We start from the raw sequence: 26,183 nt of genomic DNA on the forward strand, positions 1-26,183 counted from the left end.
ATGAGATTTTTTTTTTTTTTTTTTTTTTTTGCCTTCTGGAATTTATGGCTGCTTCATTTTCCTATTATCCTATATGGCCCCAGGTATTTGCATACAGTATCTTTTCTTCTTGCTGAATGTGATTTTAAAAAAAAAAAAAAAAAAAAAAAAAAAAGACCGACTGCAAAGAGCTATGTCTAATCATTTGAGTAACTCCCTCCCACTCCCCACAGGAGAGCGACTCCATGATGGTGGATCCAACCAATGACATTCGGATCATTGGTTCCATCACCGTGGTGATTCTCCTAGGAATCTCAGTAGCTGGGATGGAGTGGGAAGCGAAGGTGAGCACCTCTAACTAACACTGTGGCAAGTGCTGGCCACGCCCTGAGTTAATCACAACCATGAAAGGGCAGCTGTCATCCCCCATTCCATTAATGGCATATAAGTACACGCTAGGCTGGCATCATAACACTAAGCCCCAAGTCTGGCTAAGCCTGCCATCTTTCACCTTACTTGCCACCGTTGTAGTGACACAGCCAGCAAGATGGATGCATCTTCATGTGTAGTCATTGGCCAGACCGGCAGCACTGCATCTGGAGACCCGGGGTCTCATCCTCAAGCCCCGAGAAGAGAGGAGGGCAATGTATTAAGGGGCAGCTCTTCAATGAGAATGTCCAGATTTGAATAGTCTCTATCGTTGTCACGTCTAAGTTGGTCCCTTTCCTGTGGTGTCGCAGGCTCAGGTGATTCTCCTGGTCATTCTTCTCATTGCCATCGCGAACTTTTTCATCGGGACTGTCATTCCATCCAACAATGAGAAGAAATCCAGAGGCTTCTTCAATTACCAAGGTAAGTGTGATCACTTCTTCAATTACCAAGGTAAGTAAGTGTGATCACTTTTTCAATTACCAAGGTAAGTGTGATCACTTCTTCAATTACCAAGGTAAGTGTGGATCACTTCCCCATAAGTGTGTCTGCAATGTTCTCCCCGTTGTTACCTTTCTCACCCCGTCCCCAGGCACCAGAATATTCCAGTGTGGTCCAGGAAAGGGCCTAGAGCTGATCCAGCAGACCCATTGGGTCTCAACTCTTGCATCTCAACTGGACAGCCTCTACGAATCCAGTTTGGTTCTCAGATTTTCTCACTAAACTAATAGCGACAACTTCCTGAGGAAGCATTAAAAAGTAAATACATAAAATGTTTAGAAATTAAAAGCGACTTTGGAAAAGTCGATCTTTTGCAACTGAAGATGTGAAAGTCGTCTTTCATAAATCCTTGAATATTGGGTTATCACTACATGGCTAGATAGAAGGAATGGAACCTACACGGAGGAAAGAGAGCCTGGAGGTGGGAAAAATAACCAGCCTCGCAGAGCACTAATGTGAACTCAAGTCCTCTTGTCCTCCTGGGAGACTTTATAACACCCTAAAAACACATGTATTTAAAAAGGCTATGAGTGAATTACCTGTGTGTCTCCTTGTGATAGCATCACAGCATGTGCTTTTGACTTTTCTTTCCCCTATTGTGCTTCTCCTACTTCCTTATTTTCTACCCTAGCTTACTCAAGAATATACAGCTGAGGTTTAAAAACAATGTATCATGAAGCCAGGCGTGGTGGTGCATGTCTTTAATCCCAGCCCTTGGGAGGCAGAGGCAGGTGGATTGTTACAAGTTTGAGGCCAGCCTGGTCTACAAAGGGAGTTCAGGACAGCCAAGGCTACACAGAGAAACCCCGTCTTGAAAAAAAAAAAAAAAAAAAAAACAGAAACAAAAACAAAAAAAGAAAGAAAGGTCATTTGATTCCTTATGTATTCAGTTGCCAGTACCTGTGACCCCTTCAACCTTTTTAAAGCCATGTGATTTATTTATTATTTATTTACTTTTGTTTATTTAGGAGGTTTTGGTTTTTTGAATTTTTGAGACAGGGTTTCTCTGTAGCCTTGGCTGTCCTAAGACTTGCTTTGTAGACCAGGCTGGCCTTGAACTCATAAAGATCCCCCTGCCTCTGGGACTATAGGTGTGTGCCATTGTGCCCAGCAGCACTTTCTTCCTTTTCTCATCCCAGATTCCTTTCTTTGTCCAGTTTCTCCCCCTTTCTCGTCCTTTCTATCTTTTCTCTAGATTGCTTCCTTTTCATTTAAGTGCCTCACCATATCCATATTCTCTGAGAATTTGTTTTGTGTTTTATTCTTTGGTTTTTTGAAACACAAATTCTCTGTGTAGTCCTGGCTGTCCTGGCCTCTCTTTGTAGACCAGATTGGCCTTGAACTCACAGCGATCCACTTGCCTATGCCTCCCAAGTGCTGGGATTAAAGGAGTGTGCCACCATGCCTGGCATCTCTGAGAATTTGGTACAAGGACCTAAATTCCAAACTCTGAAAGGAAGGACAGAGGGAGTTGAATTTAGGAGCATGTCTGTAGTGCAGCTTACTTCCCACTGGTCTCCTACACATATTGTTTAAGATACATAAATGGGAGAATGTGGTTATGAAGGGCTTTGTGAACATGTGTGTGTATTTGTCAGGGTGTTAATATACTCCTATAAGAATTATTTTTTTCTTCCTAACATTTATTTATTGTCTTATATTTTCATATAAAAAACTTTTCATACAATGTACTCTGATCAGTTTTCCTTTCCACAACTCTTCCCAAGTCCTCCCCCATTCCTCACTATCTGCTTACCCACCCAACTCCTAGCCCGCTCTTTCTTTCTTTCTTTCTTTCTTTTGAAAACAGGTAAACAAACAAACAAACAAAAACAGAATTTAAAAAGTAAAAACAAGCAAAGCCAACAATAAATACACTTACACAAAAACAGAACTCATCAGGGCAGTGGTGGTGTTGCACGCCTTTAATCCCAGCACTCAAGAAGCAGAGGTAGGTGGACCTCTGGGTTCAAGGTCAGCCTGGTCTACAGAGCTTTCAAGATAACCATATCTCAAAACTTAGAAACCCTAGCTCAAAAAAACAAACAAACAAACAAAAAAACAAACTATATATGCATATACACACATATATATATGAAACACAAAATTGGAATCTCATAATATTCAAACAAAAAAAAAACCCAGCAAGACAAAAAGAAATCCACACAAAGCAACATGAGACAAAAAACAAACAAACAAACAAACAAACTTCAAAAATGCCATTGAGTTTGTTTTGTGTTGACCAGATGCCACTCAGCAAGGGGCCTCTCATACATGTCCTTATGTCCAGTGAGACTATTGGAGGAGGCCAATTCTTCTTCTGCAAGAATTTCTTACTCTGTTTTTTTTTTTTTTTTTTTTCCATTTTTTTCTGACTTCAGGAAGACAAGCAAGTTTGGTTTCTAATGACTTTTTCAAAACTCTGTCTAGAGGTCTAAGACCTAGATGTGTAGGTCTAAGGCCTAAATACGGTACCTAATATGATAGAGCCTTGGTGCTCAGGGAAGAGTAGCCAGAAGTTTCCAGTTCACTCTGCTTCGATTCCAAGGCTCTATCTCCACTTAGAAACACAGAATCAAGAGAACAAGCTCCTACTGTGTGGCAAAACCCAGCACAATGATGTTCCTCTCACTTGCATTTCAGCATCCATATTTGCAGAAAACTTTGGACCAAGCTTCACAAAGGGGGAAGGCTTCTTCTCGGTCTTTGCCATCTTTTTCCCAGCTGCTACTGGGATTCTTGCTGGTGCCAACATCTCCGGAGACCTGGAGGTATGTTGTTTCCTCTGCTTTGTAGCCCTGATGGTGGGAGTGTAGTTGATAGCAGCATGAGAAGCTGTACTAACTAAATATGACTTAAGTTCCAGAGACTCAAGAAAGAAGGTTTCTGCATATTTATAAGCTTTTTCTTACTAGCTTTCCTTTAACTCTAAATCTGGGCTCCTATCACTATATTATAATTCTAAAACATGGCCATGTCCAGTGACATCCCAGAACAAGGTGTGTTCACAGTATGTCACTTTCCAACCAAATGAACAGACTCCACTGAGTTACTATGAGGACCACACCTTCCCCCTTCGAAATCATGATGAATAAGAATAGAAGAGGAAAAAGAAATCAAAACCAGCAACCAACAGCCACATGATCACTTAGTCCTCAGTTCATAGCATTCTCCATTAAGCGATATAGGCATCATCGTATTGACTACAGCAGTGATTTCAGTATTTTAGAGAGGACCACTCACTATCCATGGCCAAAACAAGATCGGACTTTGTGTTTCTAGCACATATATGCTGGAGCTCATAAGTCATCCAAAAAAAAAAAAAAAAAAAAGGTAGCCCAGGGACTCAGAGAACCCTCAACCCTGATGTCACCTCTATCTTGGCGTTCACCCCTTATCTTTAAGGTCCTGGATGATTTTTTTTTTTAAAGATTTATTTTATTATTATGTATACAGTGTTGTCTGCTTGTTTACCTGCAGGCCAGAAGAGGGCACCAGGTTACATTATAGATGGTTGTGAGCCACAATATGGTTGCTGGGAATTGAACTCAGGACCTTTGGAAGAGTAAGTGGTGCTCTTAACCACTGAGCCATCTCTCCAGCCCCAAGGTCCTGGATGATTAATCACTTCCTAGTGTACATTCTATCTTCTAAGAAGGGGATTGGGGTAGTTCAGGATAACTTGCAAGAATCTCTTGTGCTGATTTTGACTTAGCTTCAAAGGACTCTACAAAGCATATTCTGAAATATAGTCACCATGAACTCTGATAGTGTGAAGGGTTCCGGTGTTCCAAGAAGGGCTAGAGGACAGTATGGGTCTCTTTGATGATAAAAAGGACACTGGTTTTTACCTCAAGCACACAAAAAAAAGAGAGAGACACAAATCTTACCTCAATGTATTTATAATCAACTTCAGAAGATGACCATTTACAAGAGTCATCAGGGGATGTGTACTAAGTGAAAACCATGCATGGGTCAACAGGGTTGTGAAATAGATGTTGAATAAATATTTGTTGGGTTGGTCAGGGCTGGTTTCCTCAAGGAGGAGCCTGGGAAGCAAAGGTGAGAAGTTGACGATAGGGGAAGAATAAGGCAATCCTGGGCAGAGGAAGCAAGCCGTCTGGTGTGAGAAACTGAGGACAGCAGGGAGAACCCAATTAGTCTGGAAGCTGCTGTGGAGATGCTCTCTGTACGAGCCGGGGCTGTGGAGGTGCTCCATGTGTGAGCCAGGGCTGAGGAGATGCTTCATGTGTGAGCCAGGGCTGTGGAGATGTTCCCTGTGTGAGCCGGGGCTGTGGAGATGCTCCCTGTGTGAGCCAGGGCTGTAGAGATGCTCCCTGTGTGAGCCAGGGCTGTGGAGGTGCTTCATGTGTGAGCCGGGGCTGTGGAGATGCTTCATGTGTGAGTCAGGGCTGTGGAGATGCTTCATGTGTGAGCCAAGGCTGTAGAGATGCTTCATATGTGAGTCAGGGCTGTGGAGATGCTTCATGTGTGAGCCAGGGCTGTAGAGATGCTTCATGTGTGAGCCAAGGCTGTGGAGATGCTTCATGTGTGAACTAGGGCTGTGGAGATGCTCCCTGTGTGAGCCGGGCTGAGGAGATGCTCCCTGTGTGAGCCAGGGCTGTGGAGATGCTCCTTGTGTGAGCCGGGGCTGTGGAGATGCTCCCTGTGTGAACTGGAGCTGTGGAGATGCTCTCTATGTGAGCCAGGCCTGAGGAGATGCTCCTTGTGTGAGCCGGGGCTGTGGAGATACTTCATGTCTGAGCCGTGGCTGTGGAGATAGATGCTTCCTGTGTGAGGCAGGGCTGTGGAGACGCTTCATGTGTGATCCAGGCCTGTACCTTTGGGTTCATTCAGTGGGTATCTCTAGAGATAGGATGGTCTTAATAGATATTGATGGAGTGAGTGAAGGAAGGCATTTAGATTTGTTATACTAGTGACCACATTGCCATGATAAATTCATGAGCAGAGACAATGGCAGAAAAAAAAAACCGTCATGCCAAAGCTCAAAGAGTAAAAAACTTGTTCAAGATGCTTCAGCCCCTCTCCTCACTTAATGAACTTGAATTATGAACTCCTGTCTTCTCACTGACTAGTAAAGTCTCAGAGGTCGCTGCTTTAAGCTTCCAGAAGCTGCAGGCATGCGTTTAGATTGGAAAATATTGTACTTTCTTTAGACTCCTTAAAAACAAGGTGCTTAGTCAGTTCGTCTTACTGAAAGCCTGAATTAAGGCCATTCAGGTGACAGAGGTCAGAGGCCCTGCTTTTGTTAGTGTTAGAAGCAATGCAAAGAATGTCCTCTAATATAAGCCATCATCACATGTTCTATTTGATCCTGTTCTCTTAACACCGGCGTCACCTTATTGAACTGATTTCGTGGTGTAGTAGAAGAGGAAGACGTTCCTAGAAGAATTGGATCATATGGATTAGTGGCAGCATAGAGCTGGTTTGACCCCTGTAGGGCAGGTGAGCTTGCTTATTTCCTGATTTCCAGTGCTCAGTTTGCATCTGCGCTCACCAAGCATGATCTTCTTGATCATTAGAGTTACAGTTTTTTGTTTGTTTATTTGTTCATTTTGTTTTGTTTGTTTTTGCTTTTTGAGGGCTTCTCTGTGTAGCCATGGCTGTCCTGGACTCACTTTGTAGAACAGGCTGGCCTTGAACTCACAGAGAGCCACCTGCCTCTGTCTCCCTACATGCCAGGATTAAAGGTGTGGCCACCACGCTGGCTCATATTTAATTTTTTTAAATGCTCAAACTTCATTTGTTTGTATTGATTGTTTATCTGTATTGATGGGATGTGTAGCCTCCAGCCGGGAGACTATTACCTACTGAAATTGTACTTTTCTCTGTTCAGTACTTATTGACTCCTTCTGAATGCCAGGTAACTGCCCAGTGTAAGAAAAGTGTGCACTAAAATATCTGTTTGATAAGTGAATTAATTATAATCCAACATGCTGCTTAGAAGTTGGTTTGATATAATTTAGTAGGCCCTTCCAAAGTCAGGTACAGCACAGTAATTTGAGTATCACGTGAACTCAATTCTATGTATGTATGTATGTGTGTGTGTATATATGTATATATGTATGTGTATATATATTTATAAGCAAGAGAAAAGCTCATTTTCTGGCATAGGCTGTACCTTACCTCTTTACTGAGCTTACTTGTAGAAATGGAGAATTTTGATAGATTGGAGAATTTCATAGATGATCCTTTTTGCTCAGCTAGAAAGATTCTTTGTTTGTTTCTTTTAGTTAAGACAAGTCTAAGCTCAGCCTAAAACACACATGTGCCCTGATATTGTCAGTACTCCAGCTACGTTCGTGTGTCTGATGCATCTAATGCGATTCACAAGGGAAGGGAAATCCGTTGGACTTCTATGACATCTCTGTTTAGATGGGAGTGCACTCTTCAGCACTGGTCTTGTTGTTTTATTAACGTTTGGATTCGCTTATTAAAAATAGAGCCATTGTTCTCCTTTTCTTTTCTATTGTTTATTATTTATTTATTTTTTGGTCTTTTGAGTCAAGGTTTCTCTGTGTAGCCTTGGCTGTCCTTGACACACTTTGCAGACCAGGCTGGCCTCAAACTCACAGCAATCCTCCTGCCTCTGCCTCCCGAGTGCTGAGATTAAAGGCGTGCGCCACCATGCCCGGCCCCCTTTTCTTTTATAATTGAAAATAGATTTTTTTTTCCCACACACCATATTCTAATTAAAGTTTCCTCCTCCCTCTACTCTGGACAATTTCTCCCCCCTCCCCTCCCATACAGATCTACTCCATTTTTGTCTTTCCTTAGAAAATAAACAGGAACTAGGTACTAAGGGATAATAATAAAATGAAATAAGATACAATAAGATAAAGCAAAAACAAAACAAAAAAATATGTAGGACAAAATAACCAAATAAGAAAAAGAGCCAAACAACAAAAACAAAAACTAAGAAACATATATAGACACAGACATATGCATGTTTATACACACAAGAATCCCATAAAAGCACAAAACTGGAAGCCATAATACATACACAAGGAACCTGTAAGGCAAAAACAAACCTGGCTTAACATCAGAAGACAAAGCACCTCCAAATATGCCATTGAGATTGTTTTGTGTTGGCCATCCACGGCTGCACATGGGGCCTACCCTTGAGAGTGGTTGGATTCCCCACCCAGTGAGACTCCCTTGGAGAAAACTATTTCTCATTTGCAACGGCTTATCAACTGGAGATTGCCTCTGGGTTAGGGGTGGGCATGTGTTCCCTTTTCTTTTCAGTTCTAGGATCCGCTGTGATGCAGACTAGTCCAAGCTCTGTGAGTTTATATATAGCACCAAGTTTTATATTTTGTCATTCACTGTAAACCAGAGGTTCTCAACCTGTGGGTCACAACCCCTTTGGAGGTTGCATACCAGATATTTACATTATGATTTATGATTGCTATGATTATATAGCAAAATTACATTTATGATGTAACAATGGAATAATCTTATGGTTGGGGTCACCACGACATGAGGTTGTGATGATTCAAACTATATTACAGGGTCACAGCATTAGGAACGGTGAGAACCAGGGACACTGTCCAAAGATTGTTGACCTTGTCATTTGGTAGACAGGTTTTTTTTGGTTTGGGTTTTGTTTTGTTTTGTTTTATTTTGTTTTAGCCCTTGCCTTAGGAAGCATAGTCTAACATTTTTAAGATACAGAAAAAAACCCTAGCACTCTGTTTATTGTTCAGCTTGTTTTCTCATCCGCAACTTTTCTCACAGGACCCCCAGGACGCCATCCCCAGAGGGACCATGCTGGCCATCTTCATCACTACTGTCGCCTACATCGGCGTTGCCATCTGTGTAGGTGAGTGGGCATCTCTGATGTCAGAATTGCGTGTCTAATGGCTTTCAGTGAAACATAAGTAAGTAGAAAGTTGTTTTGGTTTTCTGGGTTGGGGTTTTGTTTAGGTTTGTTTTGTTTTTTTTTATTTTTTCAAGACAAGGTTTCTCTGTGTAGCCCTGGCTGTCCTGGAACTCTCTGTGTAGACCAGGTTGGCCTCAATTCATAGAGATCTGCCTGCTTCTGCCTCCCAGGTATTGGGATTAAAGGCCTGCACCATCACTCCTGGCTTTCTTTTTCTTTTTCTTTTTCTTTTCTTTTCTTTCTTTCTTTCTTCTTTTTTTTTTAAGGCATCAATTTTACTTCCTTCCTTAGTATTTAACGGTTTGTATCTTGAAGGGGGGATGGGGTTGATGCAATTAAAATGTAATGCAGGCATCTCCAGATCAGTGCCCACGCCTTGCCACCTTTGATGATTGTACTCCTGAGAAAGCTGTCACTTCTAACACTCACTCTCTTGCTCTGTGAGGTAAGTGAGAACCAGGGCAGAACAAAATAATTAAAATAAAATAAAATAAAACTAAAATAAAATAAATCAAACAAAGGCCAAACCCAACCCTGGCACAGAAAATTATGAAAGATGGGGAGCTCACAACAATATCTCATCTGCAACTTGGAAGTGTCATTGACACCAACTGCCAGGAAATCAGAGCAGCCCCAGCTGTTAGCAGTGCGGAAGCCAGCCGCATGCTTCTCAGTGAGTGCTTTTACACGTATGTGCCAATTCCAGCTGCTCCAAAGCAGACTTTCTTTCTACCTGCTGCCTGAAGCCACACCTCCTCTTAGGGCCACTGCATGCTGTGCCATAGTGGGATGGAAGGAACCATGTTTTCCAACAGGCAGAGAAGAAACCCTCTTGAGTGCAGAGTGAGGAATGTAGGCCCAGGTTGGGTAACTGTGGAAGCCTGGTGGCCATTTGACCAAAAGTTAAACTCCAGTAGTCCTCTGCTTTCTGTAAGAAAAATTGAGAGAGTCCATGTATCTTAAATTGGATTTGAGAGAGAGAGAGAGAGAGAGAGAGAGAGAGAACCAAAAAAAGCAAAAAGCTAAGACTGTTGCCTATCTTGCTGTATAAAGAGGGTCTCTGTCCTGTGGCATTCCGAGCTGAGTCATACAGGAAAGAATTTTCTAGTCAATGCTTTAGGACGTCAACAACTTTAGAATGACACTGATGCCATCTGAGGTTAAGTCTTCCAAATGTGGCTTTAGGTGAGGATATGTGTGTTTAAGAAACAGGAAAGTTGACGGAATGAGTAGCTAGCTATAGAACTCATTTCAGAGACTTCTCTAGTGTCAGGGGGAAATTTGTGTGTCTGCACTTTGCCAGGCCATGAGGACCTGTCATGGAGAACCGGTGCTTATAGTGGCTCACGGCCTGGTGGCTCAGGACTTTGGGCAGATTTATTATGCAGGTCACAAAGCAGGTGATTGCAAGAAGATGCTTACATATGAAGTGAATAGCACAAAGAGGCAAAAAGCGGGGGAGCGGGCTGAGGAAGAACAGCCGAGACGGAAAGGGGGACACCCAGGCGAGCAGGGCACCGCGCCGGCCGGCGAGAAAAGGGAGGAGGAAGGCCGGGAGGGGCAGAAAATAGAAGCGGGAGGCCCACCCCTGGGAACGAGAGGGAAGGAAGCCCGTAGCGATGCAGCGCGGAGCGAGCGATCGACGATCGAGCGACCGACCGACCGAGCGAGCGACCTAGCGAGCCCACGAGCGATCGACCGATCGAGCCACCGAGCGAGCGACCGACCTATCGAGCCACCGAGCTATCTACCGATCACCTATGCATCTAGCTACCTATCGATCACCACCGAGCTACCACCTAGCTAGCGACTAGCTACTATCTATCCACCTATCTATCTACCTACCTATCTATCCACCTATCTATCTACCTATCCACCTATCTATCCACCTATCTATCTACCTACCTATCTATCTATCTATCTACCTATCTATCCACCTATCTATCCACCTATCTATCTGTGATAGGTGTGCACATGCATGTTTGTGCATGTGCGTTTGTGGGTGCAGACACATGCATACCAGGGAGTGCATGGGAATCAGGAGAGTCTCGGGGAGACTTTTGCCTTCACTCTTGGTTAAAAGAGGGTCACCTGTTGCTTACCGCCGTGCACACCAGGCTAGGCCACCTGCCGCCTTCCAAAGACTCTCCTGCCTCTCCTTCCGATCTCAGCATCGGAGCACTGTCACACATAGTACCACGCTTGGCTTTACATGGGTTCTGAGAGGCCAAACGAAGGTTCTCATGTGTGTGCAGTGAGCACTTTACTGACTGAGCCATGTCCTCAGCTCTTATCCTAATGGAAAGGCTTATCTGGGATTAGAACCAGTGCCCTCTCACCCCATAACCAAGAATCACCCTCAGACTAATGAGCCATCCAAGGAGCTGTCTCAAAGGCAGTATTAAGATGAGGCCACCCTGAGTGGAGTGGAAAAGCAAAATGAATAGCTTTATTAGTTAGCATTTGGTTTACAAAAAAAAAAAAAACCCAAAAAACAAAAACATCTTTCATGTAGTTTTTTTTATAAACTATATGTATATCCATATATTTCAATAACTATCAAATACATAATGGCAGAAGTTACAGTCAGAAAAACTCTTAGGAAAAGTAAAAATTTTTAAATATATGAAGTTTTTTTTCTTTGTTTCATTTTCTTAGCATCTTATTTATATAAATCCTTGTATTTTCTCATCCATGCCTCCACGGCACTTTCTTACACCCCCTTTTCCCTCCATTTAGTATCCCTCCTTTCCCTACTTACTCTCCCTTCTACTTTCATACCATATATATGTATATGTGTAGGTGCGTATGTAGATATACACACATGAAGAGATCTAGATTTAGGTCTAGATTTTACATATGAGAAAAAACTTGTAATCCTTATCTTTTTGAGTCTGACTTATTTTGCTTAGCATGGTGATTTCTAGTTCCATCCATTTTCTGGCAAATACAATTTTTTTCTTCTTAAGAACACTTGTTGCTCTTAAGAAGGACCCAGATTCAGTTCCCAGCATCTACAAGGTGACTCCCAAACATCAATGACTCCATTTCCAAGGAATCTGATCTTTTCTTCTAACCTCTACAGGAACCAGGCATGTAAATGGTGCAGAAATACATGCAGGTAAAACATACATACACATAAAGACAAATAAGTAAGTCTAAGAAAGATGTTTTAAATACTCACACTCCAGTTTCTAAGAATCTACCCTGGAGAAATATTCTAAAATTTAGAAGAAAAAATTAATGCATAAAGATGTTCATCAGACAGATTATAATATAAAATAATGGAAGCATTCAAATGTGTGAAAATAATGAAACAAAGGATTAAGATTGTCTCATCATTAATATTAATGTTCATCTAGGAAATGTTAACATTTTATCCCAAACATTTGCCTTATTACTTAATTATTTTGTTCAGTTCATGTACAAAGTGATGGAATCCATTACAACATCCACATATTCATTTGTCAGTACACTTGGTTCTGAGTCGTTCTTCCTCATGCCCTCTCCTTGCTTCTCTCTTCCCCGTGCCAGTTCCTGCTTCTGTGTTCCTGCTACCTGTGTCCTGTTATCCTATTTCTCACCTCCATTAATATCACTTCCTCGTCTCTCGTAATCTCCATTGTAGTTACATGATCTACAAACACACGTGTATACACATGTATGTATACTTTTAAATCTAGGTTCTATGTCTGAAAGAAAAACGTGCAGCACTTGGCTTTCTGAGGTTAGTTATTTCACTTAGCATAATGAGTTTCAAATGTGTCCATTTTCCTGCCACTACCATGATTTCATTTTCCTTTATGATGGCATAATATTCCATTGAATAGACACAGCACGTTTTCTTCATCCATTCATATGCTGACAGACATTTAAGCTACTTCTGTGCCTTGATCATTTGTGGACAATGCATCTATAAGCACAGATGTACACATAGCTCTGTGATATGTCTATCTAGTCCATTTTAGGTATGTATCCAAGAGTACACCTGGGTCTTACATTAAATCATCTATTTTCAGTTTCTTACGGAATATTCATACTGGTTTCCATAGGGGCTACACAAATTTATAATCCCACCAGCAATGACTAAGAGTTCATCTTTCCCCACATCCCCAGCATCATATGTCGTCTTCCTTCTCCTAAACTTATTTTGTTTTTTTATATTATTCTATAATTAGATGATCCGTCTTCCCCTTTCTGTGTATGACGATCCTGTAAGCATCTTCTGCAGTGTGGCCTTCGCGAACGTCACTTCCTTAAGCTGCTTGATTTGAGGTGCCCTGATTTCTCCATCAATTCTAAAAGATAACTTTGCTGAAGATGGCAATCTTGGCTGACCTGTTACTTGCTTTGGGGCTTGGAATGTCTCATTCCAAGTCGCCTTTGAGGCTGGCCTGTGAGATGTCTGATGTTCTTCTGTGGCTTCTGCCTTTGTAGATGAGTTGGCATTTCCCCCTTACAGCTTGATTTTTTAAATGTTTATTTATTATGTATACAGTGTTCTATGTGCGTGTACACCTGCAGGCCAGAAGAGGACACCAGATCACATTATAGATGGCTGTGAGCCATCATGTGGTTGCTGGGAATTGAACTCAGGACCTCTGGAAGAGCAGCCAGTGCTCTTAACCACCGAGCCATCGCTCCAGCTCTGCCTGCCCCCCTCGCCCCCCTGCACCAGCTTTAAAGACAGTCTCTTTGCTCTATATTTTTGACATGGAGGTTCTTCTCTCGTCTCATCTATTTAGAGTCTTAAATATCTCTACTGCTTGAATGTCTGTGTCTTTCTCTGAATTTAAAGAATTTCTGTTATAATTTGACGGATTTTTTTTAAATGCCTTTAGCACCCGTCTCTTTTTTCTGTGCTGTAAGTTCTTGTTCATATTTCAAAGTCTGTAGAGGTGGTATCGCTTGTTTGTTTCCTGTGCCTACATCTGATGCCATGCTCCAGCAACCCCGCCCTATAGCTCTGGCACTCTCTCTTCTGCTTGCAAGGTTTCCTGGTGACCAGTCCTGCTGTGTTTTTTATTTGATTCACTGGTTTTTCCATTTTCAAGCTTCTGGATTTTTTGTTTCACTTTTCAAAATCTCAGTTTCCTTGCTGAGTTTTTGCTGCCTTTTCCACTATATTGTTGATCCTGCCCTCTTTTGGCTGACCTTTTCCTCTTTGCTGACGTTCCTCTCTGTGGCCTGGACCAAATGTGTCTGGCTGTTTGTATCTTCTTTTGGGGTTACTGGTCATTTTTACCAGAAAACTGAAATCATCACGCAGCACTTTGCAAATCTCAGTATCTTTGGGTTTAGTGCTTGTGGAGTTATGTTCTCTTGGAAGAGTATTGCTGCTGCTTTTTGAAGTCTCTTGTGTTTCTCTGTTGCGACTGTATATTTCTGGGTTTAGATATCTCTTCTGGGTTCTTTTTACAGGGGAGGGTCTTTATTATTTAGTCATTTACTCTCGCAGTCTCAGTCCACACTACCAATCAAGGAGGGAACAGGGCTGGAGAGATAGCTCAGCAGTTAAGAGCATTGTCTACTTTTCCAGAGGTTTGGAGTTCAATTCCCAGCAACCACATGGTGGCTCACAACCATCTACAGTGAGATCTAGTGCCCTCTTCTGGTGTGCAGGCAGAACACTGTATATGTAATAAAATAAATTAAAAAAAAAAAAAAAAAGGGAACAAACCTCTGTACCCACAACGGCATCCAACCACGTGAGACACAGAACTTCATTTAAGGTCAGTTGTAGCCACCTACTGCATCACCAGTGACCACGGACTGAGAATGGCATTGCTTCAGAATGTGCCATAAAGTGAGAAATAATTGAGATACAGGGAAGAGGTGGAGAAAGATGAGAAATAGGAGAAGGGGGTTAAATATCTGAAAAGAAAAGACAGAGCATAGAGAGAGAGAAAGAAGAAAGAAAACGGAAAAAATTAAGGAAAATATTTTTTATTCTTCTTTTTTTTTTTTTTTTTTTTTTTTTTTTTTTTTTTTTTTTTTTTTGCTGTCCTGAACTCATTTTGTAGACCAGGTTGGCCTCGAACTCACAGTGATCCTCCTGCCACCGCCGGCTCTTTTTTTTTTTTTTTTTTTTTTTTTTTTTCAGATTTATTTATTTATTATGTACACAGTGTTCTGCCTGCAGGCCAGAAGAGGGCACCAGATCTCATTATAGATGATAGTGAGCACATTGTGGTTGATGGGAATTGAACTCAGGAGCTTTGGAAGAGCAGGCAGTGCTCTGAACCCCTGAGCCATCTCTCCAGCTTCTGAGTCCTTGGCTTCTGAAGCTGTGGCTCTGGATCCCATTGACAAAAATATCTCTCACTGCTGCTGCCTCTTGAGCGGGAGAAATCACTCCCTCCAAATACTACAATTAGACTTAAGTTCATGAGGGCTTTGGGCTTGTCCTGGGGGCGGAGCCTCTTGACCTTCATCTAGCTAGGGAAGTAAGTGCGCATGTGCGACTCTGCAGGGTTTACTAGTCTGGGCAACAATGCACCTTGGTTCAGCTTTTCTTTTTCCCTCCCTTCATAGATTTCCAAAGCTTTTCCTATATTAATGTTTGGGATGAAGCCTAACATTTTGAATTCTATCATTTTCACCAGTGTTCACATAGGCAGGCACTATTCAACCATGTTACCAGAAGAAACTATCTTTATTATTAAATCAATTAAATTACATATACGCAACCTGAACAAGGAGGATGGCAACAGACATGCTAACATGGTTAGGGGTGGACTCACAAGGGCTCAGCCCTACACAAAGAACTGTAGGGAACTAAGAAACACTCTTCCCCAGGGAAGACCACACTAACTCATGACCCAATACATTATGGTCAGCCTTGAAAATATATAGACAAGTAACAGTATACAGACAAAGCACATCGTATTTATGTGTTTAGAAATACACACATGTGAGAGCATGTGCATACGCATGCACGTGCACACAGACACACTCACTCCCACACACCCATATCTAACAACAATTTAAAAAAAAAAGAGGCCATGAATTTGAAAGAGCAAGCCAGGTGGATATGTGAGAGGGCTTGGGGAGGAAGGGGCGTGAGGAGGGGAGGGAGGGAGTGAGGAGGGGAGGGAGGGAGTGAGGAGAGGAGGGAGGGAGTGAGGAGGAGGAGGGAGGGGGAGTGAGGAGGGGAGGGAGGGAGTGAGGACGGGAGGGAGGGATTATGGAGGGGAGGGAGGGAGTAAAAGGGGGAATGATGTAATTACACTACAATCTCAAAAAAAGTTTTTGTTTAAATTACATATAAAGTAGAATTGTAACTGTTTCTTTTAAAAAGTGTGCAAAGAATTAGTTGAAAACAAGACTAAATCTTCTTAAGATATTAGATTTCTTCCCTCAGTTGCCTCTCAGGGAAAGAGAATTAATAAAAGTCATGTGGTCAGTATCTGGGCCTGATGGCCCATGCCTTTAATCCCAGCATTCGGGAGGCAGAGACATGCTGATCTCTATGAGTTTGAGGCCAGCCTGGTCTACAGAAGTGAGCCCAGGACAGCCAGGGCTACACAGAGAAACCTTGTCTTGAAACCTGCCCCCCCCCCAAAAAAAACCATATGGTCAGTAGAACTGAGCTAGACATGAGCTATGTATGTGTTATGCCAAAGCATTTCACATTTTAGGAGATGAGAAAATAGAAGTCTCCATACAAGCCTCCCACAAGATAGCCTCCGGAGCGAGGACCACGCAAGGCAGTGCCAGCATCAGCTTGGGAAAACCACGGTGTTGTGTGTGGGTCTGACTAGGCCCTCTGCATAAATGTTAGAGTTGTATAGCTTGGTGTTTTTATGGGACTTTTAACAGAGGAAGTGGGGCTGGAGGTAGGTGCTGTTTCTAATGTTTTTGCCTGCTTTGGGGACTCCTGTTCTACTGGGTTGCCTGGTCCAGCATCCAATATAAGGGGAGATGGCAAGTCTTATTGCAACTTGATGTGTTATGTTTGGTTGATATCTCTGGGAGGCGTGCCCTTTTCTGAAAGGAAACAGAGGATGAGTGGATGGGGAGGGGGGAGCGGAGGGGAAGAGGAGAAATTGCAAGGAGAATGGGGAGGGGAAACTGCAGTCAGGATGTAATATATAAGAGAATAAATTAATTTAAAAAGAACCAACAAACAAATAGGCCATTCCAGGACTCAGAAGCTGGGAGTCTCAGCAGCCATGTCCCAAAAAGAACTGACTGTAGGCAACAGGCTTGGAATTCATATGTTCAGACTCAGTGCCAACTAAGCATGTTTTCAGAACAAAACCCTAAGAGAGCAGGCCTCTGTCAAAGGGATGACACGATGATGAGGTGATGCAGGGCTCAGGGTGCATCCCAAGCCAAGGCCCGTGGTTCTGTCCCTAGCACTGGAAAGAAGCAAGGGAAAAAGAAATGACAGGCAAACATTGTCTCCTCAGCGGCATGTGTGGTCCGAGACGCCACCGGAAGCATGAACGACACCATCATTTCTGGGATGAATTGCAATGGGTCTGCAGCCTGTGGGCTGGGCTACGACTTCTCAAGATGTCAACACGAACCGTGTCAGTATGGGCTGATGAACAATTTTCAGGTATGAGCTTTCAAAAGACAGAGGCAGACAGACCGTTTATTGCTGCCGTCTGCATTTTCAAAATATCAAGGATAGTAAGGCTTCTGGACCTGCAATTGATTAGATATTGATTGGTTTGAAGTAAGCAAGGAGCAGGTGGTGTGGAAGAGAAAGAAAACACACAGGCGTTGTGTGGCCTGTGCTTTACAGCCGCTGTTGTAGGGAGGCCACAGTGAGTTGTGTCACCGGAAGGGAATGTCGTGTTGTTTCTTAGCTTACGATGAACGGTGTGAGGTACTGGGCTGGAGAGGAGAGACATGGGCTAGCGAGCATTCAGTGTGCCTCATGGGCTTAGGTCAGAAAAATCTAACAGACAGGGAAAGGAGAAATTGTGAGGGCCAAGAAGAACAGTAGAGTAGGGAAGTAGAGACTAACTGTCCCACATGGTTGGTAAGGAGAGTAGGAAGGAAATGGGCTGAGAAATCTGCATCCACCTCATTTTAACAACCGGCACCAAGGCATCGAGTCAGCTGAAATCATTATTCTGAAATATGACTTGAGCTGATAGACTCCTCACAAACATGTAAAAATCTTTTCTCAGGGATCGTGTTGATGCTATCATTTTCATTGTTATTCTGTGGTAAATCATGAGTATTTCAATTATGTTTTTTTTTTTAAGATATAAAGTTATGTTCAAAGAGCACAAAAAACAAACAAAAACAAACAAACAAAACGAAGAAAGGTTTGGAGACACATCAGTAGAAGAAAAGCCCAAACCTTTAAAAAGTCGGAAGTCAGCCAAGCCCCTCATCACACCCATTCCATAGCACACACTTCCAGGTTAGAACTTACTTCCGCCAGGGCTGCAGAGAGCACAGGGAGATGCTATGAAAATCCTTGAGCACATTTTCTTCTTTAGTTTTTCCGGTGTTTTCTAAATATTTTGTGATGGGTATCCAGTGCTTGGCAAATTACAAAAAGAGGCCATTCCATCTCGATAAAAGAAGTATTGAAAACTCAAGAGTGAGAGACAGACAGGCAGTGGTGGTGCATGCCTTTAATCCCAGCACTAGGGAGGCAGAGGCTGGCGGATCGCTGTGGGTTTGAGGCCAGCCTGTTCTACAAAGTGAGTCCAGGGTACACCGAGAAACACTGTCTCAAAAAACAAAAATAAGAAAGAAAGAAAAAAAAAAAAAAAAAAAAAGAAAAAGAAAGAAAGAAAAGAAAAAGAAAAGAAAGAAAGAAAAGAAAAAGAAAGAAAAAAAAAAAAAGAAAGAAAGAAAAAAAGAAAGAAAGAAAGAAAGAAAGAAAAAAAGAAAGAAAGAAAAAGAAATGAAAATTCAAATGTGAAGCAGGGGAAAAGCATTAGTTTATAAGCGTGAGGGTCACAAGAAGTGAAGAAAGAAATTGTGTTGAGCAGTAATTAGCTGTTCAAACTGTCTGTTGGGTGAGCTGCCTTATCTGAACCCCTCTCTCTTCTCAAGGTCATGAGCATGGTGTCAGGATTCGGTCCCCTCATCACTGCAGGGATCTTTTCTGCAACACTGTCTTCGGCCCTGGCATCCCTTGTCAGTGCACCCAAAGTATTCCAGGTAATACTGCGGCTAAAGCACGTGCTGTCCTCACCGCACGCGAAGCTAAAACAGAGGCTCTCACCAGCAATCACTTTCCATCATTTTCTGCAGCCATTAATGTTTGCATCTGGCTCAAGTACTGTGTCTGCCACATAATCAAGATGGATTCCGATCATACAAAGAATGCGGAGCCGCAGTGTTAACTTGCACCTCGTATTGTGTACATCGCTTAATCTTTCTCGAATCACCTAGAGAAAACGACCACGCATAGATATCAATGACAAATGTCTTCTCTTTTTTCCCATTAGGCTCTGTGCAAGGACAACATCTTCAAAGGACTGCAGTTCTTCGCAAAGGGCTATGGGAAAAACAACGAGCCCCTGAGAGGCTACTTTCTCACTTTTGTGATAGCCATGGCTTTCATTCTAATCGGTGTGTAGTTTTCTTGTACTGCTGAAAGCCAAAGAATCTTCCTATTACTTAGGCTTTTGCTCTTTTTACAGGCTCCTCAAATCCCGCCTAGACCGAGTTTGAGAAATTAGTGGGCTTCTGCTTAAGACCCCATCTGGGAATGCTAGCATTTGTCTAAGAGGGGTGTGAGAGGGCCTTTGAGGGAGCAAGGGACCTGAATATTAGAAGCCATGCAGCCAAATACAACTGAACACCTTCCTCCAACTCAGTATAGTCTTAACCATGGCGGACACCTCCCCATCCCCGCCCGCCCCACACCCCAACGCCCTAGCTTGAAATTTGCCAAACAGAATTGTGTTTTCTCAGATGTGGCTCCTTGGCCAGCCGTTCAGAATCACTGGGTGTCTCTGGAAGGCCAGATTTTACAGGCCCAAGCCCAGGGCTGCTGAGGTAGGGTGGCTGAGGATTTGGAATCTGCATTTTACATGTTCCTCAAGTCCTGCCTAGACTGAGTTTTTTGAGATACACTTACCTGCACTGTAATTCAGTTTTCTTTCCCAAGCAATCTAGAAGTAGCCACGTGGTCTTGGAAAGGCGTGTGCATCGGCTGCACAATCTTTGCTCTCCCTTAAGACCAAAGCTTTGTTTATGAAACCCTAAGAGCAACTGTAACTTATGTGTCCTTATACAATGTCTGTGAAGTTGGAAGGGCCCACATATAACTCCTATTTGCACTTGTTGGATTGTTTTGTTTTTTGAGACAGGGTCTCTCTGTGTAGCCCTGGCTGTCCTAGACTCACTTTGTAGACCAGGCTGGCCTCGAACTCACAGTGATACGCCTGCCTCTGCCTCCGGAGTGCTGGGATTAAAGGTGTGCACCACCACCACCCAGCTAACATTTGTTAGATTTTTTTAAGAAATTAAATAAAAACGGTTTATATAAAGCAAGATTCCTGTTCTGTAATATAACACTTGAGACTTCAAATTGTTGCCCTCTGCCGTGTTTAAATGTTCTATCACATTTGTGCATGCATGGGTGCATGTGTGATGTGTGTGCTTGCACACACTCACATTCATGCACGGATCAGAAAGCAACTTGTGAGAGTTAGATCTTTCCTTCCAGGTGGGTTCCTGGGATCTAGCTAGGGGGTCAGATTCGGCTGTACACACCTTTCCCTGCTAAACCATCTTACCAGGCCCCTTCTCCTGCATCTGAAAGACCACACAACCAACCTTTTTTTTTTTTTCATGTATACACTAAATTATCTCCTTTAAAAAACCACCGAGAACCACATGGATTTCCATGCTACAGAGCCTCTTAGCTGTTTACATAGCTGACAAAGGACACCAGCCTTAGGGGCTGTTCGGGCCCCCCGACTCTCGGGGCGCAAGTGCACACGCGCAGTTCTGTTTCTCTTGCAGCGGAGCTGAATGTCATCGCGCCCATCATCTCCAACTTCTTCCTGGCCTCATATGCGCTTATTAACTTCTCCTGCTTCCATGCCTCATATGCCAAGTCTCCAGGTAAGCCACGATGAAAAAGCAAGCCTAAGCCAACAGCCTGTTTGTCTCAATAAGATGAAATAAGTCCCGTGAAAAGCATCCAATCTGAGTTTTTATGTTTTCCTACATCTTTGTAGGCAGCATAATCCACTTTATTTTGGTGAGTTGGGGGATGACTTCCGAAATAGAAAAAGAATCATATGAGCTATGGCCTTTTTGACCAACCGTAAAGTCAATTTTCTCCTGTGGCAATAAATTATTCATTGCAAGAGAAACCACATTTATTTCAGCAGTAGAAAAACACCACTATTTATTTCCAGGGTAAAAGTGACCACAGGAGTGGAATAAATGTATATATTTGAGACCTCCTCACTATCAATTTGTTTCCTGCCCATGGTGCAGAAGAGAAGGATGAGCAGCTCCCATAATTACCTGCTGAGTGCGGGCAATGCAGATCTACTCCCATGCTCATGCCGGGGGCCACAGTGCACAATTGGGCTGTGGTCTTAGATGGCTTAAAATTCCACACCCAAGAGCCTTCCTCCTGCTCACCACCCTTCATCTCTTCTTCGTTTCCACTGTCCTTCGGACCCCTCCAGCAAGTCATCTGAGGGTCACATGACTCTCAGAAAGTTCTTCATTACTCTTTTATGGTTTGCCACCATCCCCAGCTTTACTGGCAACAAGGTTTGCAAAGGACCTTGTAGTCATACAATGCTACTGGGTTATTAAAACAAACAAACAAAATAAGTCCATGTGATGGGGGTGCATGCCTTTAATCCCAGAATTTGGGAGACAGAGGCAGATGGATCTCTGTGAGTTCAAGTCCAGCTAAGTCTACAAAGCAAGTCCAGGACAGCTTTGTCCAGGAAACCTTGTCTCAGAAAAAACAAAAACAAAACAAACAAACAAAAACAAAAACAACAACAAAACCCCCCAAGATTTTAGTTTAGTGTGGTTTGTCTTTTAACACAAATCTAAAATCCCAAGCCATGTTTTGCTAGAAGAAGAAGAAAAAAAAAAAGAAGGAGGAGTAGGAGGAGGAGAAACCAAGCCAATTACAATAATTATCAGAAGTGTAAAAGGGAATAATGGAAAAGAGAGAAAGCAGAAAAATATTAACAATGTATACAGGAAGGCTCGGGTTGATACACAAACTCAAAAGATGACTCTCAAAATCTACCTCAGCCTCTCCCCAACCTGCTGACCTCCACCTTCTATCTCCCAAAGGGAAGCAGAGCTAAGAACAGTTGAGGCTTGTCTGATGACAATCTTCTTGGAGTGCTGTTTCCATCTTGTGGTCACTGAGGAAATTGCTCCTGTAGACAGTTCCATTGGGTTTCAGTGACTCCAGATTTAAAGTTGCTTTGCGTGTGTGTGTGTGTGTGTGTGTGTGTGTGTGTGTGTGTGTGTGTGTGTGTGTGTGTGTTTTGAGGCAGGGTTTCTCTGTGTTAGCCTTGGCTGTCCTGGACTCACTTAGACCAGGCTGGCCTCGAACTCACAGCGATCCACCTGCCTCTGCCTCCTCAGTGCTGGGATTAAAGGTGTGTGCCACCATGCCCGGCTTTAAAGCTGCATTTATTAACTCATTGACCAAATGTGTTCTCCGAATCAGGTTTTCCATCCTGACCGAATTGTTTCCTAGTCTCTTTGACTTCAGAAAACTAATAAAGCCTAGACAGCTGTGTGTGTAGGAACTGGGCCTGATACTTTGTAAAAAATAATGCTGTGCATGATGTGTTGAGTTTCTCCTCTACTGTTAGAGTACTACTTCTGAAGGAGCCAGCGCTGTCTTCCTGGGATAATAGTAAGGCAGGCACACCATTGCTCTGCAAATGGAGCCAAAGCCCACTGTCATAGCCAGCTCTTGGGAAGACAGGAAGTTCGTCCGCCCCACTTGTTGCCAGGACACCACTTTTTTCAACCTACCCTCTTCCTTTCAATTCCTGACGGTGTCGATTTGAGATGTTGGAGGTTTGGTGGTTTGGGAGGACAGTCCGGATGCTGAGGACACACAGAGGGGTCTGTGGCCATTTGCTCTTCAGGTGGTTCGCATTCTCCAAAGTTTACAGCATCATCTTTGGTTAAAAAAACACCACCACTTTTGTAGCCCAAGGACCCAAGATCACACAAAAACAGTTAAGAGTTAGGACATGATCCTGAAAAATACATTTTTTTTAATGCCAGTAGAAAACATGTTATCTACACTCCTGTAATACAGTCACACAGTAGCATTGATGCATGCAATTTTTTAAAATGCTATTTTCCCTTCCAGGCTGGAGACCAGCGTATGGGATTTACAACATGTGGGTATCCCTTTTTGGAGCAATTTTGTGCTGTGCGGTCATGTTTGTCATCAATTGGTGGGCAGCTGTCATCACCTATGTCATCGAGTTATTCCTCTATATCTACGTGACTTATAAGAAGCCAGGTAAGAGGGGGAAAGGCCACCTAGGATGGCCTTCCATGGCTCTCTCTATCCGTCTGCTGAGTGTTTATCATATAGTTTCCATGTGCTTCCACGAAGTGTGTGCAAGGCAGTTCATCACAATGCCAATGTAACTTTAGGACAATGATAGTGATGCTTTTCACTTGATATGATGCTCGTTTTAGAGATGAGGATACTGCTGGTCAGTGTGCTGATGGCTTGCCAAAATAAGTATCAGAAAGTGACAGAGCTGAACCCAGATCTCACAAGCCTCCCCTTCTATCACCTTCTTCTTATATGCTAATGAGATAGGGACCCTGTCCTCAAGGAGTTCTCAGACTCACAGCCAAGCAAGTAGCTATAATGCAACATAGCACATATCACAAGAGCAGTGTAAAGAGATTGCTGAGAAAAGGCGAGGGTGAGGGGGTCATGAGCAACCTTGGAGTTGTTCAAAATTCTTTCTTGGTTCATGGCTTGTGTTCACAGAACCCACCACTCTGCATGAATTTGGTAAATATTTATCGAATGAACAAAGTAAGTTGAATCAAGCCACATGAAGGTGGTTAATATCAGGGCCAGAGAGTTCCGGGGAGAAGAACAAGATTGAACTAAAGATACATGCCAGAGTATGGAGTATCAGGGAAGCCTCATGGCCTTACCACAGATAGAGCTCTTGAAGACTGAGGAGGAGAAGGGGCCTGAGGTGCCCTGGGAGGATAGCGAGCCCACCAAACAGCAAGGCTACCATAGTGAGAAAGAATCTGGATACTGTGGACACTGAGGTCTTAACTTCAGAACCCAGGAGGAAGTGACTACAGTTAGAATTATCCAGGGACCAGAATTCAGCATCAAGAGGCCCAGGGCCACCGTTGTACCCCTTACATTGTTCTGCCAGCCAGCCAGAGGTGGGAACACCTGCTTTAGAGGGATTTTGTTGTTGCTGCTTTTTATTATCATTTTATATATTGTGAACAACAGGGACAACTGACAGCTGGGAGGATTCCACCCCCTTTTGATGGACTGTCATTTGTTGTTGGTGGTCGTGGTGGTGGTTTTTTGTTTTTGTTTGTTTGTTTTTTGTTTTTTATCGAGACAAGGTCTCTCTGTGTAGCCTTGGCTGTCCTGGACTAGTTTTGTAGACCAGGCTGGTCTTGAACTCACAGAGATCCTCTTGCCTTTGCCTCCCAAGTGCTGGGATTAAAGGCGTACATCACCATACCCGGCTGTTCTTTGTTTTTCTAGACAGAGTTTCTCTGTATAGACTTGGCTGCTCTGGGCTCGCTTTGTGGACTAGGCTGGCCTTGAATTCACAGAGATCCACCTGCCTCTGCCTTACAACCCTAAGTTTTAACAAGTGTATACAGTCCTGTAACCATCACAATAAAGGTGTAGGATTTCTCCCAGAGTCCCCTTAAGCCCCTGAGTACTCAGGCTCTTCCTCCAGAACGTAGTCTCTAAGAACCACTTCTCTAATTTTTGAATCTGTGACTTTGTCTTTTCCAGAATCATATAAATAGAATCAAATCTTTATAGATATCTTAGAGTTAGCATGAGCTTTTATATTGGTTCATACTGTAGCATGTATAAGCAATTTGTCTTTTGATACGTATGAACATACTACAACATGTCTCTGTTGTTGATTGACAGTTGATGGATATCTGGATTGTTTTCAATTTGGGATATATGTATGTATATATAATATATTATAGTATATATTATATATATAAATATGATATATTGTGTACATACTATATATACAAATATATGCATATCTATGCATATATATTGTGTGTTGTATATACATATATATTATGTATGTATTAAGTGGATCTGTGTTCTCGTTTTTGTTGAGTAAATGCCTAGGAGTAAGACTGCTTATACGTGGTGTATGTGACTTTACTGACACAGTATTATTTTCCATTCCAAACAGCAGTTTAAAAAGTTGTCCTAGTCACTCCAAATCCTTGTAAGCATGTCGTGTTGTCAGTTGGTATTTTAGAGTCTTTGTAATAGAGGCACAGTCCTGGGCATTGTTGCTCAATTTGCATTTTCCCGGTGACTGATGACATTGAAAATCTATTGGCCATTCATATATCTTGTTAAGCAGCTACTTAACTTAGGTCTATTTCTTTTCAGTTGTTTTCTAGCTCAGTTGTGAGGCTTCCTTGAGTGTTCTGGCTCCTCTTGGAGAATGTACTCTCTAGCTATTTCCCCAGGCCTGTTGCTCCTACTTTCATTTCCCTGGTAGTTCATTTTTATTAATACAAGTTTTTAATTTTTATCAAAACTAATTGATCTTTCATTTTTATCTTTTTTATCATTTGGTGTGTGTGTGTGTGTGTGTGTGTGTGTGTGTGTTTGTGAGATCTGAGACGTCATTCCTCAACCCAAGGCCACAAACATTTAGAACTTTTGGTATTCTGGTAATTGGTTAAATTCTATTATCTACTCTAGTTGATTTTGGTATATGGTGCAAGATGTAGCTTGGGGTTCATTCTTCCACATATGAATGGTGACTTGACTAATAGACATTTTAGCCCTGAAACAGTGAATGTCAGGCCAGCAGTTTAGTTCAGCAGGCAAAACGTTTGCCACATAAACTTGAGGACTACCGTTCAATCATTTGAGCCTACAATAGGAGGAGGAAAACACTCCTAAAGTTTGTCCTCTGACCTGCCCACCTCCCCCACACGTGTGCTATGGGCACGCATCAGACGCGTGCACAATAATGATAAATAAATGAGTGAACGTCCGGAGGTGTGCACGTCTGGTACATAAGCAACACTGCACATCAGTCTGTTCCATCCTTAAAGAAAGCACTCGCTTTCCTCATGGTCCCCAGCAAGCGCTGGGAGACTCTCTTCTGAGGTGGGTCTGTCGGGTCATCTCTGGGAATTCTCATCA

The 26,183-nt window shown here is 42.7% G+C and overlaps 1 protein-coding gene across 1 annotated transcript in view; it reads left to right on the forward strand.

The window, feature by feature from the left end:
- The window catches only part of Slc12a1 (solute carrier family 12 member 1), an 82,782-nt gene that overhangs the window by 17,892 nt on the left and 38,707 nt on the right, over nucleotides 1-26,183 (forward strand). Inside the window, exons 7-15 of the mRNA XM_051144538.1 lie at nucleotides 213-323; nucleotides 720-831; nucleotides 3,553-3,680; nucleotides 8,671-8,755; nucleotides 17,230-17,381; nucleotides 18,845-18,952; nucleotides 19,243-19,366; nucleotides 20,768-20,869; nucleotides 23,124-23,279. Of these exons, the coding sequence (XP_051000495.1) occupies nucleotides 213-323; nucleotides 720-831; nucleotides 3,553-3,680; nucleotides 8,671-8,755; nucleotides 17,230-17,381; nucleotides 18,845-18,952; nucleotides 19,243-19,366; nucleotides 20,768-20,869; nucleotides 23,124-23,279 (1,078 nt within the window). The remainder of the gene's footprint in view (nucleotides 1-212; nucleotides 324-719; nucleotides 832-3,552; nucleotides 3,681-8,670; nucleotides 8,756-17,229; nucleotides 17,382-18,844; nucleotides 18,953-19,242; nucleotides 19,367-20,767; nucleotides 20,870-23,123; nucleotides 23,280-26,183) is intronic.

This window comes from Acomys russatus, chromosome 4, assembly GCF_903995435.1.
Source record: "Acomys russatus chromosome 4, mAcoRus1.1, whole genome shotgun sequence".
In the NCBI taxonomy this organism is placed as follows: domain Eukaryota; kingdom Metazoa; phylum Chordata; class Mammalia; order Rodentia; family Muridae; genus Acomys; species Acomys russatus.